Below are 17,811 nucleotides of genomic sequence, written 5' to 3'. Positions count from 1 at the left end.
TGCACTAAAATTTCGAATTGATTGGAATAAACAAATCACTTTTGTATTATTTCTATAATAGTTATAGTGCTAAATAAAAACATTTTTGTATTAATTGGAATAAAACAGAACTTGTTGGATTTATTGAAACGGGGTCCAAATTTGAAGCTAGATTTTTCCCCAAGTGAATTTCATATCATTTTTCCAATGACGTGGTTTAATACATTGATACGTATCATTTGTATTTTTCTATTACGCAATCACGTACATGTATATGTTATAAAATAAATTGTCGAATAACGAATGAAATTGATTAAGAAATCAACTTTTATTTTTAGAACTGTTTCATGACAATATCATTATGCATATAAAATCTAAGGGAATTTTTTTATTATGGCATCGTGTTTAAATTTCATACCTGTACTTCAGAATTTTTAAATTACCTACTGAAGCTTTTTAAAATGATGTCTTATCCCCTTGCAAAGAAATTTGCAATATTACGAGATTTTCTACCAAAACTAGACAAGAGGGGAGGGATCGAGGCATGATTTGAAGAGATAAGAAGCTTTGTTATAACCTTTAAAAAATTGTTTCTATACAAATCTATACGAAGAAAAGTCTAACATTTCTAATCTTTTTACTGAGCGGTCATAAAAAAATCGATGTTTGACAACTGAGTGAGATGTTGGGCCTGTCAATAAGATGTTGGACCGCTTACGTCACACAGTGGGCGGTGCCTAATTTCATTTGCATTCGTTGGTGTTCAATAGTGACGGACTTCCTGTTACATCACGAAAGACAGTACATATGTACAAGATACAATCATGTATGTAAAAAAAAAATATAAAAATGAAAGGAATAACAAAACATTTATTGACTCTGTTCTCGGGCAAAATTCGTTTTGTTGACCCTCAATCTTAAATGTCTGCCTTCGGCCTAACGGTAGGTCCGTAGGAAGCAATTTCAGTTTGGGCCACAATGGCTATCAGACGTTTTTATTGAGGGGGCTCAAGCATATAGTAGCCATGTTTTTATAGACTTAGTATTATATAGTACTACAAATGTATATATATGTCGGCAAAATTATTGGGGGACACAGCCCCCCGGTCCCCCCCCTTGTTCATACGGCCATGAGTTTCTCAGGCAGTTCTCTCAGTTTGGTTCTTGGGTCCGACAAGTCGCACTCTAACTCAGTCAATAAATGTATAATATATCATGGGAATTCCTCCAATGTATATTTATAACGAAACAGTTTTCAAGCTCAAAAGTCCATTAAACAATACAAAATTGGAGCCGAGCAAACATGAACCTCCCAAACACCAGAGGTGGGATCAGGTGCCGTGGAGGAATGAGCATTCCCCTACCGAACGGTCACACTAGCCGTGTGTCCTCATCATGATCTGGAAATAACGAAAACATCCGCCGAAAATTCAGTGTGTATATAATGGCCTAGCAATTAGTATGAAAAATGTCAGTCAGCATGTGATTAATTGTATTTGCTGACAAGATCATTGTATCGACCACAGAACTTAGGAAATGGTGACTTTAAACGAGACTGATGATATTCTTGTTTCAGCAACATGTTTATCAATAATTTACCTCATTTTAGAAATTGTTCATACGTAGAGTATGCTTCTGTGTATCAAATCAACTGAGAGATACAAACCCCGTATGCAGGTGATGAAGGTATATTGCTGCATGGTAAGTAATGGAATTGACAACTGAAAAGTTAAGGCCATATCTCGTTTATCATAAAGCTTGGTTATTAGATAACCATTAACGTCTTTTTCGAGTAATACTCCAGTATATCTAGTTATGAAACAGATGTGTCCGAATCTGACATCTTTTATTTCAAGTATATATCGTATCGACATAAGAATGGAAATAAACCACTGTTAATTGACAATACGTCGTCGATATACTAGTATCTAATTGTCGAGTTGTAGGCAACAGCAAGTGTTTTCTTTTCACGTAAAAGATTTTGGACAAATTCTCCTTAATATGAATACAAAAGCAGGTCTGCTAATAACGGAGCGCAATTGGTACTAGCTGCAGATCTGTAGCGTTATGGTTTTATATATTTGTCTTTATGGTCAAAGACAAATATAACCATAACGCTACAGATCTGCAGCTAAATTGGTACCCATAGGAATTTCAATAGATTGTTGGAAGACTTGGTCTCCAAATTAAAATACCACATAGATATTGTCAATCAGAAACTCAAGTATCTTTTTTCTTTGAATAATCAGTATGCTTTTAACAAAACAATTTTGCAAATGACCAGTGACAAGGTAAATAAATTTTACAAGTTTCATTTTTATTGAAAAAGCAGCTGCCAATGATTTCAAAAAGCCTGAACTTTAATTTATCGTGGAGGATGGTTGTATATCGTGGAACCAACCATAGTTCATATACTAAAGAATCGGAATCTGCAATATGCCAGAAAGCAGACATTTTAATTTTTTAAACCAGGTAGGTCTTAAGCACAGCAGAAATGGCAAAGGGGCACTATTTTTATATATTATACTTTCATGTAAATTACTTGAATCTGATTGCACTACTAAATAATGGCCACGCCCTCCTGCGTAGCAACAGTCAACATAGGGGTGGTATTCCAAAAAATAGCGACTGCGCGGAATTTATGCGCGCACGGTTCACTGTAATATGTTTTATAAAACATTCAGTATAATATAATAAATATAGCATGTAGTTGAGTGTAACATTGAAAATTTTCAGAAATGTCAACCTCGGCTGCGCCTCGGTTGACAATGGTTTTCTTGGCAATGTTACACTCAACTACATGCAATATTTATATAATCTAACCGTTGCAAAAGGCTAGGATGAAGTCAAAATGTTATTTTTTTTGAAGATTTGATAATAAATTCCTCGTTGCAGTTATCAATTTTTTTTTGCAACGGATAAATATTGTAGATGTTTACCAATGTGAGAAACAATTATTGATAAAGACCCAGATGTGATAATTTGTTGACAGTTAAATGTGATTCCTACTTGCAGAAAATATATAAAAATAATTTGATGAGGTATAAACCCTTAAAGTATCGTCTAGCTTTTGTATTTGTACCAATTGTTTTCCTGAAGATGACATAGCAATGCCGATATTAAAATCGATCTAATCCTGCTGAATGTTTAATCAGCATGACGAGGGGTTTATCGTTTATTATATAGGTTCTAATTGCCTATCTTTTAAATGCCTCTTTCCAAGAACTTGACTTGGACGACGCATGCTCCATTTTCATCTCAGCTGCGGAAACTGGACTTCAGTCTGCCAATAAATCTTAAATCACATGTCGCCGGGCTAGTGCTCATTGATACATTGATTTTGGTTGAAAGGGAACAATATATCATAGCCATCGTGAAAAAAAACATACAGATTGTGGACACGTCACAGCCTCATTGGACCCTAGAAAACGTGAAAGCCCAAAAGTATTGACTGGTCATGTTTCGCTGAGATCTACCTCTGTTATAACTTAGAAGGTGCAACAATTGGAAAACTTTATCTTTAACACTTGGAGATTTTGGACAGTGACTATGGCCCATGTCAGAATATCGGCAGCTAACAGCATTAAACAGAAGTACAATCTGCGCCGCGCCTCGGCGCCCGTGCAGACTCACCACATGGTCGTAAAGGTAAGCAATTTTATCTATCACTTTTATTTACTCCAAGGTACCTATAGTGTATCCCACCCTAGAACTCACACCGGCTCGATTCGGGGGGGGGGGGGGGGGGGGGGTGTTGTCCGGAGGAAGCCATAACCTAGGCCTCTTCCCAGCCTGTATCTTCAATCAGGACTTATATTTAGGTGGGAGGAAGAACTATAGACCGTCTGGAGTAAGGGCTAATAATGAATTGTTACACAGTCAGTGCACTTTAATATTTTTTATTTCGATTTTTTCCTCTAATATTTCAAATGGTATAGTTTATCATACTTAATATCATACTTAAAACATGATTGTTTATTGCACAATACGCATAAAATGTTGTTTCGAATTACCAGTATAAATGTATTACAAAGAGTATAGCTTTTTAATTAGTTTTTATATACAAATTAAGCAATAAGTATAGCTATAAATCATACATTACATGGTTATTGCACTACGCATGAAAGGTCATTTATAAGCTGTTGCAGCGCTTCACCACGTGACAATTTAAGACTAGAGCTTTTTGCAATAGACCATCAGGATTTCTCTTTTTGACGTGGAAACCGTAAGCACATCACCAACTGGCAAGTCTATGACTGTGAATAGTACTCCATTCAGTATAAATGTATTTAAATATAATTCTATACAATTCCTTTATATATATGCTCTTAAATTTCTTATCTGATCTTAGGGTTTGACATTTATTAAATTCAATACAGTATTTTTATCAAAATGCTTACTGAGTACTTCTAAAAGTTCATAGAATTATCTAACTTCTACTGAACTTCTAACGGAAGAGTACTAGCAGTATTTGTATCTTGAATTTCAACTTAATTGGAATTGTTTTCTGTTTTGTTATCTGTCGTTTTGAAAGTATGTAACACAGAAATTACACAATAAATTCACTAAATTGATATGGAATGTTTTTGTTCGACTGCGAGACAGAGCAACAGTTAGGGATCTGACATTTTGCCTGATGTAATCTGATACATGAATTTATGCGCGCACGGTTCACTGTTATATGTATTTGTATAAAACATTCAGTATAACATAATAAATATTGCATGTAGTTGAGTGTAACATTGAAAATTTTCACCCCTCGAAAACCATTGACAACCTCGGCTGCGCCTCGGTTGACAATGGTTTTCTTGAAGTGAAAATGTTACACTCAACTACATGCAATATTTATTATATTATACTGAATGTTTTATACAAATACATATAACAGTGAACCTTGCGCGCATAAATTCTGCGCAGTCGCTATTTTTTGTAATACCACCCGTCGTCAAGCAATGTTGACTGTTGCTACGCTGGAGGGCGTGGCTTCATTATTCAGCGGGTAATAGTGTTTTTTAGCAAATGTTTCTCGACCAATCAGATTCAACTAATTTACATGAAAGTATAATATTTATATAATATCTAACGGAGCGGGGGTTCGATGGGATGGGGTAGGGGTAGATTGAAGAAATGTTTATAAACAAGGAATTGAAGAAGAAAACAAGACAAGTTAAGGTCTTTCCACCCTCACAATTTTAATGGTTCAAAGTATAAAAACTTTCATTCATTTTTATGTTATATAGTTCAAATTTACCAATTATTGCAAAAAAATGTATAGGTTGTATTATTATTTAAGATGGAAAGATAAACAGAAGTACATGTCAACATAAAAAATCGTACATTTTTTTGTAAACAATAGTAGAAATAAAATACTAAAAACCTGTTCAAATGCATTATTCTGATGCTGAAAGTTCCGAAATACTTGCTACTGATACTTTTGAATTCTGAATACTGCGGTATAAGGGAAACTATTTTACATTAGAAACTAGTACAGTAAAGAAAATGCCTGAATGAAGATACCTGAGAAGGAGTTACTGACCTTGTAAATATTTTTTAAACTTGAATAATTGATAAGATAAAAAAACAACACATTTTTAAAATTATTTTACTTAACAATATTTATCATTACACCCATTGATACACATTCTTCCAACAGATATGGTTCTAGTGGGTATGGATTTAAATTAATAACAGTTTTTTTTTCAAAAACTTATAACATCATAGGAGGATGGAAAAACCTTAACACTTTCAATGTTGTCTTTTTTTCGTCCTGTTCCTGTATTCATCCGCGAACTCTACATTGGATGGAATTGAATGCAGTGATGAGGAAAGAATATCATAGCTCATACGTTCACTTGATGATATAACCCAAAGTATGGTTTGCGCTGAAATGTTTGATCGCTACTTTTTGATTACTCATAGTCATACGGTATAAATCAAACTTATACTTTTAGTATGTTTGTTTATGTTTTAGATAAGAATCATTAATTAAAAACACGTTAGACAAAAAAAAGACACATTTTACTAAAAATATTATTGTATTATCACAGTTCCAGTTTTTTAAGCACATACATGAATGATACATGTAATATTAAATGTAAAATACGTAAAAGCTGTTAACTCCCTAGTATTATACTTTTTTGGAAGTTGCTTTTACAAAAGACAAATGCATTTTTAGAACAGTATAGTTTGGGTAAAATCCTTTTCTCGCCGTTAATGCTTCACTTCCCTCTTTCAAATTAAAAAGAATATGACACATTTAAAAAATGACGCACTAAGACAAGCCTTTATTATCTTGAACTGGATTAACGCTACATCAAAAATACATGTATATCGAGAACAATAACTAAAAGTATGAAATATGACAGGACACGATGTATTCTAGCATTTGAAAATTAAAACAGCATTTACGTAAGTTTGACACAGAAATATAACACTGAGATCAAGTCACATGTTTCAGTTATAGTTTATACAACTCAAACACATGTATAGCATTTTTTATAATAAAAGCATCCGATCCTATAAATACTCAAGGGATGGAAGTTGGGATGTATAGAAAAGTGAGTAAATTTCTTTAGCTGTACAGAGGTTAAACGAACATTACTTTAATTTTTAACATTTTATAATGCAAGGAAACAAAAGATTAAAAAGTCTGATAAGAAAAGTGCATAGAATTATTTATTTTTTTATTGGTACCAGAAAAAATTGTTATGAGAACTAGGTGTTTTACATTTATGTGGCTATTTCTTTTTATCGAACCATTACCTTTATTTCATATTTTAAAAAAAATGACATCAGTAGAGAAGTGTTCATCATTTATTAATAAATTCTGCAAATTTCAAGAACATTGCAATTTCTCAAACCTGTTTTCCAAAATCTGGATTCTCAAAACGAAATTTTATTACAGAAAATGAAAGCACCAAGTGTCTACTTTATTTTGATATATGAAATGGGAAAGAGGGTTATAGTTAATAAATTGATATAAGTACAGGGCCATTTTATGCATAAGATGGCTCTTGCTCTTTACCGATATGATGTTAATGCAATATTTATACATGTACAAATGTTATCTTGAAAGACGTTTTGTATCTTTTTTCAGCGCTTAGCATTGCAAGACACTCCCTTTGTACAACGTTGGTTTCCAGAAAAAGGGAAAAATTGTAAACCTTAAATATATATACATTGTAACTACCTTGTGGACAAAAAAAAACATAAAATTGCGAAACTAGAAATGTAAACTTAAACACGATTCTATGAAAGTCGGTAATCCGAGCACACAATGTGTCGCATTAGCCTGTTAACCATAAGCAAATATTATAGTAAAACCACGAGATAGCACCAAACAAAAATCGTTTTGTTGAATATAGCAACATATTGGTTAATTCATCAAGCTCAATAAAAGACTTCGTTTGTCTTTCTATTATTCATAACAGATAAACTGTTCTTATTGTGAATTTGCAGTGACGAGGCATGGCTTAAACAGTAAGTGAATATTGCATCACGTATCATGGAATCATCAGATCAATATGAGTATTGTATACCTCTGTTTCAATGCTAGAATGAGAGTTCTTTCATTTCAGTATCTTGTGTATACTTCATGTTCCACAATACTCGGATAAAATACAAAGGCGAGTCACTTAATAATTTATGTTTTGCTTAGAAATATTAGTATAGTTCTTTCTTTTTTGTATTAAAGGGACATTGACACAGTATTTTTTTAAACCAGTTTTTATGTTTGCAACATTATATAACATTATTTGGGTTATTGTGAATACATCACGACCGATAACATTGAAATTTGTTTTTAAATTAAAAAAAAACAAACTTAAAAACAGCGTCCATTTTATACTATTTTTAATCGGAAGAGATTGTTGGTTAAGTTTCATATCAATATACTGGAATTTAATTATGTTTTTTCAAAGCAAAATGAATTTAAATGTAGGCGACGGAATACGTTTATTTAAAAGAATCCATGACATACCAATACACATGTATATTTCAATTAAAACAAAATAATTAATGGAATTTGGGTTCCCAATGAAGAAAACAAGATAAGGGCAAAAGACCTGGGAAAAAAAATGAGATAAAGAAATCCACATCAAGTGACCTCATATTTCAATACAAATCTTTTAAAACCTGAATTAAAGTTAGAACCCGAAAAATAATTTTAAAATGTTTGCAGTGTATAATTTGGACCTTGGTCTTTAACCTTGGTCTTTAAGTCACTGGTAGTTATGATGTAAAAATTTCATTGCAAATGCTCAGCGAAATTTAGTTATCGGGAAACCCATCGTCTCAAGCCACGGTCCGAAGTCCACATATAGCTTTCTCTGACAGAATGGGAGAGGATCGTACATTTTGGTCGTGGTTTGCGACGATGCGGGAAACCATTTTTGCAATGTATGAAATTCGGATCTTGACCTTTTCACCTAAGAATAAACAAGGGATTTTTTTAAGTGACCAGGAGTTATGATAAATAACTTCACTGAAAAACTATAGTTATTATCGGAAGACATTATACTAGGATATGACCATGAACTTTAACATTTGACCTCAAAATTGGTAGGGGGTCATGTCATAAGGTTACAGGGAGTGGCATAATTTTGGTGGTATAGATGTATTCATAATGCATATATAGGCACGATATAAATGAAAAAAAGATTTTTGTCATGAAATTGCATAAGTTCTTATCTAATTTTCAAAAGAATAGATAGATTAGATTATTTATTTTGATCACAACCAACATGTATAAATCAGGCTCAATGGCGTCACACAGAGAAAATTCGGATTATGATATTTCGGGTTAACCGATATCTATTAGGAAAACAATCCCCATCAAACTGCCTTTATATGTGAACTCCATTTTATTATATCCATACAAGGCTCTAAGTGGGGTACCTGTCGTCCTCGAAAATACCGATCCGATTTATAGCAACACTGAATCTGATAACCATAAAAGCGGAATTCTGATTCTAATAATCTTAACATTCTTAAGAGTGAAAAGATAAATTTTTATTTGACAGAGTTTGAAATTAGAATCATTAGAACCTCAGTTTTCAATAACCGACCAAAAAGTGTCAATGAGCTAATTATTACGTTTAGATCTATTTTCTGTCATTTTATGTCATGATTTTCTTTTTCCAGCCAAAAGTTCCATCGATTTGAATAAGAAATTATACTAATCAAAACATCACAGGAAAGATGGGGGGAAGTCAACGGACGAACAAGAGAACCGATAATGAAATAAAACAAGAGTTTAAAATAGAATAAAACCGCCCAAGTTTGTGGTCAATGGTTTCACTGTCTTCCAATTCAATAAAATGACTTCCTAACCTACATTGAAAAGAAAACTAATTTCCCTAGAAAGTGGGTAACATCGTCTGTAATTCAATTTTCAGGCAAACTTAGAACAGTTTGAAAGGAACGTGTTCGGATAACGCAATAGTCATCGATCTCCGTTCCCTCATTTAATTCATTCTAAGATAAAGGTGACAACTTCATTCATATAGCCGTGTCAGTCACAAGTCTTATACAGTGTACATCCAAGAGGAAGACTGGTTATAAATAAGACTAAAAAAGCGTTAAATTTTAAAATGAGGGACAGAAATATGTCAGTTTTCGTCTTGTCTAGAATTCTTGGCAATTCTTCCTTTTGAAAAAAAATTTTGTTTTGTCGGTGATTTTAGTGAGTAGGTTTTCCTTGTTTGTATCAAAGAATGTGTTAACGCTTTCTTCAATGTCCTAAAGCCATTATAGGGCAGATCAGACGTCACAAGAAAATAAATTTCTGTCGTTTCTTGATTGTTTGAGTAAATACTCAGTCGCTAGGTTGTCGTAAATAATTACATGTTGAGGCGTCTTGGGTTCTTTTCAGTACATGAATGTAGTCAACTGGTGTGACTTGACAAGATTTTTTTGAATTCTCGGATTTTTTTTTTTTAAAAAGAGCAAAATGTCAGTGCTGTTGTTAATGTTTCAACAGAACATACGGAAGTACCCAAAACAGAGCTTGTCCGGAAAGAGAAGAATAGATCTAGGTGTGTCGAGCAACAACGTGTCTGATGTAAGCTTAATTAATATCTTTCTTTTGCATAATATCATTTTGTTTAATTTTATATGTTTTTACGCCCAAATTAAGAATTTTCCACTCATACAGAAATGTCATGCAGCACCAGTGAAGGGCTTCATTTAGACCTTTACTCGGCACTTAGGCAGTTAGGGCCACTGAGCAGCGAGGGTTCTTTATCATGCCAACGAATGTCATTTAAAGGAACCTCGGTTTTTAGGTCTCATCTGGAGGAACCGCAACTTTCACTTTAATTTAAAGTACCGAGCACTTGGTGAAGGACAGCTGCTATCTATTTTTCGTCGACTTGCAAGTCTATGTCAGTCGTCCCGGAGTTTCGAACCCACGACCTTTCATTCAATATCATTTTGACAATATGTGGTCACTGAAATAGGCATTAAGCTGTTTAGATGTCAAAAGAATATGCGAAGTTGCAGAATCTGTAAAAACCCAGTACTGAGTACTTAAAATGAGGTATCTACTACACAGACATACTTTCTTTAAGTTTTTCCTCGCTCTGTTGGGAATAAGAACGTGTTGTGATCTTGGTCTTTAATTTATTAATTCCTCACGAAAAGACTTTTTAGTCAAAAGAAAAAGTTTTGTACGTCTATTATGTATGAATGTTACAGAATGATTGCCAAAGCTATTATATTTATGTAAACAATAGTTTCAAGTTAAACACAAAGTTTTTCGTTCTCGGGAAGAGTATTTTTAAAATGGTCCTAAGATCATTGGTCTTAATAATATTTGAGTCTCTAGCCTCTTGGTTAAGGACTAAATTGGAACATATATACCAGTATCAGATTGTATAAAAATACAAATGGAAAAGCTCCTTCATTTCAGTTTTTCTGACTTATTTTGCAATTTGTATTTCACGGTTTCCTGACAGTTCAAATATCCAATATGTGAAAAACGGAATGTTAGGTTCTTTGTAGCTGCAGATCTGAAGCGTTATGGTTTTATATATTTGTCTTTGACCAAATCTTGCACCTTTTTTGCATTACGGGATCTGTAGCGTTATGGTCAAAGACAAGACGAAAACTGGCATATTTCTGTCCCTCATTTTAAAATTTAACGCTTTTTTAGTCTTATTTATAACCAGTCTTCCTCTTGGATGTACACTGTATAAGACTTGTGACTGACACGACTATATGAATGAAGTTGTCACCTTTATCTTGCCACAAACTCCATACAGTGTCAATTCTCCGGGACTACTTTTTCCCTACGAATAATGATATGGAGCTGTAGCGTAACGTAATACTGAGCTGTCTGGAGCTTGACTTTACCACGCGAACACATCGCGAACTAAGACGTCAAATCGCGAAATATTTCATTCTCGAGAGGTTGACTGATAAAGATATTTTACTTGGTTTTAATATCATAAAAATAACAGCGAGTAACTTAATCGATTTTGGTTGTGATACTTTTCGCGAAATTACGCGATAATTAATTCTTCCTGTATATTTAGGGTTTTACAGTGCTTGTAGTCTTACATATTTTTCTTTATATAACACAAAATTTTATGAACATTTAAACTTCATCTATCATAGAACAAGATTCAGTTTGTAGATTTTTCTCTGAAAAGTTTCTTTCCCAGACATTCCCAAAATAAAGCTGAGAAAGAAAGCAATCGATTCCGTTTTCTTTTTTAGTGCGTCGTTACCGTTTTTACTGAAATAGAGATAGATTAGTTTTACGGAACTCCTCCAGGGTTTCCCATCTCCAAGAGGATATCTTTTAAAAAAACTATAAATGTTAAGATTTTTTCCCTATTTAGTCTTGAAAGAAACCTTCCATTTGGGGGGAATATTTTTGTTTCATTTTTGTGAGCGGATACAGTTGGACCAAATTACGGAAACAGAAGTTGCCTCGCAGAATATTGCAATTTATCAAAAATCTAATTTAACCAAACGTCGTATGATTTGGTTAGCCTGTCATTGATCGTACGTCGACCATGATTGGATGTTGCACCCATCTCGATGTACAAACGCCTATTTAAAATAACTCTGAACTCCGCCTGACCCATATTTAATTTGCCATACATGACCGACTCGATTCCACAATTACGTGCATCGAGATAGCCTAAGGGCTTTATCTTGATTGAAAAATAACTTCTCCCGCACCAGCAGATTATGGTAAAAATAAGATACTTGGATCACAAGACGCCGTCTTTTAGAATCTTGATATTACATGTAATTTCGTCTTGACAGCAAAGTGTTATTACATTCCTAGATTTATTTCTCGGACAAGTTCTGAAATTGCCATGAAATTAAAAATAATCCTCTACAACATTTCTAATGGGAAATATAACAATATCATATTTGTAAAATTCATATTTTAATTAAAATATTTAAGGTGGGATTTTTCTCATATATTATGAAATTTTCATAGAATCACGAAGACAATATGGAAATGTTTAATGAATATGCTATATATATATTCAATCTGTAAAAGGTGAAGCTAGACAGCGAACATGCAGGGACCGATCTCAAAAAAAAAAAATAAAAAATTACAATATAAAATATATGAAGGGGACATTTAATCCTTTCCAGGTTATGGAAAATTTGTTTTCCAAAAATTGGTTTTCGCGAAAATGACACTTTCTCACTGGATAATTTTAAGGAGAAATATGTGTATTGAACTTAAAAACATTAGTTCATTAGCTAATTGAAGAATATGTACATGTAATTCATTCAAAATTTTAAAAAATAAATGTTTCGTGTATCCTGTCGAATTTGCTATATCTGACTTTTATTTGGATCCATTGGATCCAAGTGCAATGCTTTATGTAATGTGTCGTATTGTAAAACTTTTAACTGGGTTATATGTTTGGAACAAAACAGTACTGTTAGCTTCATGGTCTTCCAAAGTGAACTTCAAGCTGTGTGTGTAACAGTTTTTTAAAAGTCTGTATTTTTCTTTATTATATATTATATGATATGATAAATATTTGTAAAGCGCACAGTCTTTTTATAATTAGCAATAAGTAATGCCAAAAAGATACACACACAAAAACTGGACTAAGAACATAAATATTTTCAATAAAAAGTCCACTTATACTGGATTAAGACACAAAAATGCCACAGTCCATCAAGTTCTGAAATTATATGACCATGAAATAGTACTAAAAACAAAAGTAAACGTTGATTTTTCTCTCTCAATAATAATATATCACTTGGAATAGAGGCTTAGCCTTATTTGCAAAAACACCTGAATACTTAAGTGAGATTTCAAATCATGGAACATTTTTCACAAGGAAGAAGCATGATTTTCCTATTTACTGTCATGTAATCTTTTCAATACAATATGCTTATAGAAAATCAAATGCTTTGGCGTATCCTGACAAAATTATGAATTATTTACAATCCATAATGCGGGCCTTAGAATTACATCAATGGAAAAAGGGTCTGTAAAAGCCTTTGTACAGAAAGTCAAACGTAGTATTTAGTGTGTTTAAGTCAACTTGGAAACAATGTGATTTTGTCTCAACAAAAGTTTAGTATACATATTACCAATTAGTAAAATCAAAAGTTTGAATTTAAAAATTTAAAAATATGGTTTCAGCAAAAAGAATTTCATCCCATTATGAAGATCGATACATGAGTGTACCAATCTTTGTTCTTTACGTATTGCTAATGTACTTCATTAAACTATTATATTACAGATAATCGACATTCAAATTTTAAAATACATTTTAACTTTAGCTCTTACATTGTTGGAATATGAAATTTGAATAGTGTGGAATTAAGAGTATTCATTAAATGAAATTGACGTTCACCAAGAATCGAACAATAGCACCGATAATTGGTGATATTTAGATTATACAGAAATCATGTCTGTCTGTCTGCTCGTTTGTTAAAGCTTGTCGGAAAATGTCACTAAAGGTAGTCACGCACATCTTTCTTAATTGCAACATTTTCCTCCTTTAACAACCTTATTCATAAAAAATGAACAGGTTTAAATGATAAATCCATTCTGTTATATATTTTATATCCCAATGATATTGTGTATAGCCAAAATACAGTTCCCAATGCATCTACTGGTTTCTGCTAAAGTAACACAGCCTCGATACATCTCACACCAGGATTCTAATACATCAATTAAATTATAGTCTTCTCCAGTCCTACGTCTTCTAAATTTGGCTTAATTGTCGACAAGATGTATATTGCTTTTCTTCCCAATGTCAAATCGGCGTGAAAACCCAATTTAACAGGACCACCTGACACAATTTACGACTAGATTCTAGGAAAACAAAGATGGCAGTCGGTACCGAAAGTCATGTGACCATAATTACACCAATCATTTTACAGAGGTGCAAATATTTGGGTATTTCAAACGTCAGAATTCATTATAAACCTCCTTTTTGATATTGCTAAAATCAGTAGTAACTGCTTAGGAATTGAAACAAAAAGGCATTTTTGTTGTATTATAAGGAAAACTCGCGTATGGATTTGTGAACCTATTTTGATCACGGGAGTAAAGATTTTTGTCTGATTTTTTACAATCAACTGAGCTTAGAAGGAATGGCTTATTTGTGAATAGTTTGAATTTGTCATTTTTAATATTTTCCTACGCTTAATGGTATGAACTCGGCAACCGAGGAACTGTCTCCGAATGAGGTCTGAGAAAATAATTCTAACAGCGTGAATCTGCTTTAATAAACTTCGTATTTGGAACACAAATAATAAACCCTTTTTTCTTTCAGGCTCAAAGATCACGAAGTTTGAATGATATAGGAGTTCCAGAGGACCAAAAAAGAGGTACAAATGTTGCTTCAAGTCAAAACCATGAATATAATTTTGTTACTTGAACATAAGTCGTTACAGTTGAATGTTGATTTCAGAACTAAAGGAAGCATTTGGGATGTTCAAGACCAGGAAAGGAAAGATGTTTGCAAAAGATCTGGGTCCTCTACTTCGCTGTTTAGGGCTAAACCCGTCCGAAAGAGATTTAGAGGAAGCCAGGCATGAACTGGACGTTTGTGGTAAGTTAACAAGGTGATTTTCATATCTTTGTACATGCATGCATAAGTATCTCTTTTTTTCTTGTTACTTAGTATACACTTTTTCTCTATGCAACTGGAATAAAGAGTTTTGAACAATTGTCGTGTGAATTTATAGACTCCTAACTTATTCGACCTTTATTCTCAGAAATGCTGATACATTTTTCACGATGAATAAAGATAAAGTTTTATTATTTTTCAGTATCTTGATTAAAACAAAAATGTATTATTTTTTTTTCCAGCCAAAGGAAAAATTAGCTACGCTGATGTCGAGCGTTATGTGATTTCTCATGGCGACGTCTACGCCGAGGAAACAGAGGACATTCTAGAAGCATTCCGAGTCTTGGACAAATGTGGAAGCGGGAAAATATCCGTGTCGGACTTCCGAAGGTGCATGACAACCATGGGGGACCGCATGACACCAGAGGAGGTGGAAGAGATCATTCAATATGCAAAATCTGATGGATTCATCGAATATGAAGGTATGCTTGAAAAACTCATGTTATTTAATCGACATTGTTATATAAGTAATAAGGGGGTAACGTTTACAATATATGTATAAAAAAAAAACTGACCACAGAACCTTTAATTTAGCTTATATCCTTTATTGCAAACATTTTATATTGTTAATCTGATTTTCTTTACCATTCTTTATTTTAGAAGATGTTCAGATCTCTTGCTTTATACTTACCTTGAAACTTTTCATTCTTTATGTAACATTTATACGATCTTTAAAATTTCAGATTTGTTACGAGAACTAAGCGAATCAACAAAATAAGAGAAAAGCCTCTGCTTTTGATTTTTTGACAATTATGTCCTACATGGTGTGCGTGCATGGTGTGTACAGAAACGCGTACTTTATGGGCGAAGTCTGTTTTCCGGTATGGAGGGACCAAAGAAGAAGCAGCTATATTGTATTCGGCACCATTTCTGTTTGTGTGTCGCAAATGGACCTTTTGCAGTATATAGCAATTTGTAGCATTACATGATCAAACATCGACTTTCTTGTTCCTACATGTTGCCACATCTGGTCGCTAGAATGCATTCTTATTTAGAATGATTGTCTTAAGACTTGAGAGAGTAGTACTAAGGCATTTCAAACCTTCGGGACATAGCAATTATTTTTCATGTACATTTGTACTCAATGATCATTACATTTTTGTAAATTAAGTTTAGATATTTTTGATATACTTCATGTTTTGTATAATGCACAAACAGGTCACATGTTTAATGTATATGTTAGAATTGTACATGTACCAGGTGCAGGTTATCGTTACAATGAATTGGTGAAGGAGAACTGTATAGTCATCGAAATCATCTTTTATATCTGGATCCACAAGAAAATGTAGCACTCCTTAAATTGTGATATAGAATTTCCTTATTCTGCAGTGGTTACACAATATGATTGCAATATTTTTGAGATTCGGGTAATGTTCTTGTTCGATATTTTCTAGATGCAGAACTGTGGCTGTATGGCTTTACTATTAAGTCTTTGACCATTAGACAACAAGTACATGTATATGATGTCAGACTAAAATATAAAACCATAACGCTACAGTCCTGCAGCTAGTTATTTGCTTGATATTTGTCAGAATTACCAAATATTCTATTTGTTATCACAATTACCAATATTTCTATTTTTTGTTATTTCATTACTATTCTATTTGTTATCATAATTATCCAGTATTCTATATGTTATGATAATAACCAAATGTTCTATTTTCCAGTATTACATTTGTTATATAACACAATCCCTTTTTAAATAAAGTTAGTTTCTTATTACAAAAATTCCTGTTTTCTTTCATTACGGTTTAACAATACGTTTACATACACAAAATATAGTTACCTCGGAAAAATCTATAGAATTTTTAGATGTACAAAATACTTCTGCAGATACCATTACATATAAATTACAATGTATCTAAAATATTAAAGAAAAAAGCTAGGCAACCTAAAATAAAAAATAAGAATATTTACAACTTTTGAATATTGTAATATTGCCAGTAAACCTCTTTTTCAGATGGAGAGAAATTATAAAAATTTAACAGATATCATCAGAAGTTTTATTTAGATTTCAAACTTCATTTTGAAGCCCCCTCCAAGAACCCGAGTTTACATCCGTTCTTCAAAGGAATTCATTATCAAATTTTGATTCTGGGAAACCTGATACAGATCTGAAAAGAAAACCCTGCGAAGAATGTTACATTGTATTCAATGCATGGTTCCAGTGAAGACAAAATGAAAGCACAAGCAGAATAAAACCCAGATTTCATTTGACTCGCGATACTGGATTCCACCAAACATAATAGTTTGAAAATTAAAGAACACAATAAGCGGTTTATGATCTGCAAAAATCAATCACAAACCTCTTCACTTCCTTGATTAGATTTTTATTACTCTCGCGAAGCTGGGAGAACCGTGTGTGAGTTAATACAACGGCCTTGCTATAATTGTGATTACTGGTTAAAATATAGAATTCAGTCAGTGACTATTAGCTCCGAAATCGATAGTAAAATTGTCCATGGCATGTATATATTTCCGTACCTCATCCAAAGTTCTCGAATGATGGTGCCGATTCAGTTCCCCTGTAATCGGTTTTGGCGGTAAACTCAGCCAATAAGATTTCCTTTCCCCAATAAAGAAGAGAGGTCCTGTCAATTGTGTCAATACCTACTTTTCATTATAGGATTTCTCTTTTGCCTTGCCACATTACTTGTCAGTGTTTGTCACTGCTCAATCTCATCTGTGGGAGAAACTCCGAGAT

General features: G+C 33.1%; 1 protein-coding gene across 3 annotated transcripts; it reads left to right on the top strand.

The window, feature by feature from the left end:
* Positions 1–3,216: 3,216 nt before the first annotated feature.
* LOC134242164 (calmodulin-A-like) lies at positions 3,217–16,827 on the top strand. Of its 3 annotated transcripts, none has more exons than XM_062724219.1 (5): positions 3,217–3,627; positions 14,751–14,805; positions 14,889–15,029; positions 15,290–15,529; positions 15,791–16,827. In XM_062724219.1, exons 1-5 carry the CDS (start codon positions 3,529–3,531, stop codon positions 15,823–15,825), a joined length of 570 nt encoding a protein of 189 aa, XP_062580203.1. In that variant the 5' UTR covers positions 3,217–3,528; the 3' UTR covers positions 15,826–16,827. The 3 variants fall into 3 exon arrangements, with proteins under 3 accessions (XP_062580203.1, XP_062580201.1, XP_062580204.1); XM_062724217.1 differs by lacking the exon at positions 3,217–3,627 and adding an exon at positions 9,792–10,039 and having other exon boundaries at positions 15,791–16,825; XM_062724220.1 differs by lacking the exon at positions 3,217–3,627 and adding an exon at positions 14,522–14,664.
* Positions 16,828–17,811: the final 984 nt, after the last annotated feature.

This window comes from Saccostrea cucullata, unplaced genomic scaffold (assembly GCF_032062105.1).
Source record: "Saccostrea cucullata isolate Sc308-1 unplaced genomic scaffold, CSIRO_AGI_Scuc_v1 ctg46, whole genome shotgun sequence".
NCBI classification, from domain to species: domain Eukaryota; kingdom Metazoa; phylum Mollusca; class Bivalvia; order Ostreida; family Ostreidae; genus Saccostrea; species Saccostrea cuccullata.
The sequence above is the reverse complement of the archived record's forward strand: the minus strand, read 5'-3'. Positions and strand labels throughout refer to the sequence as shown.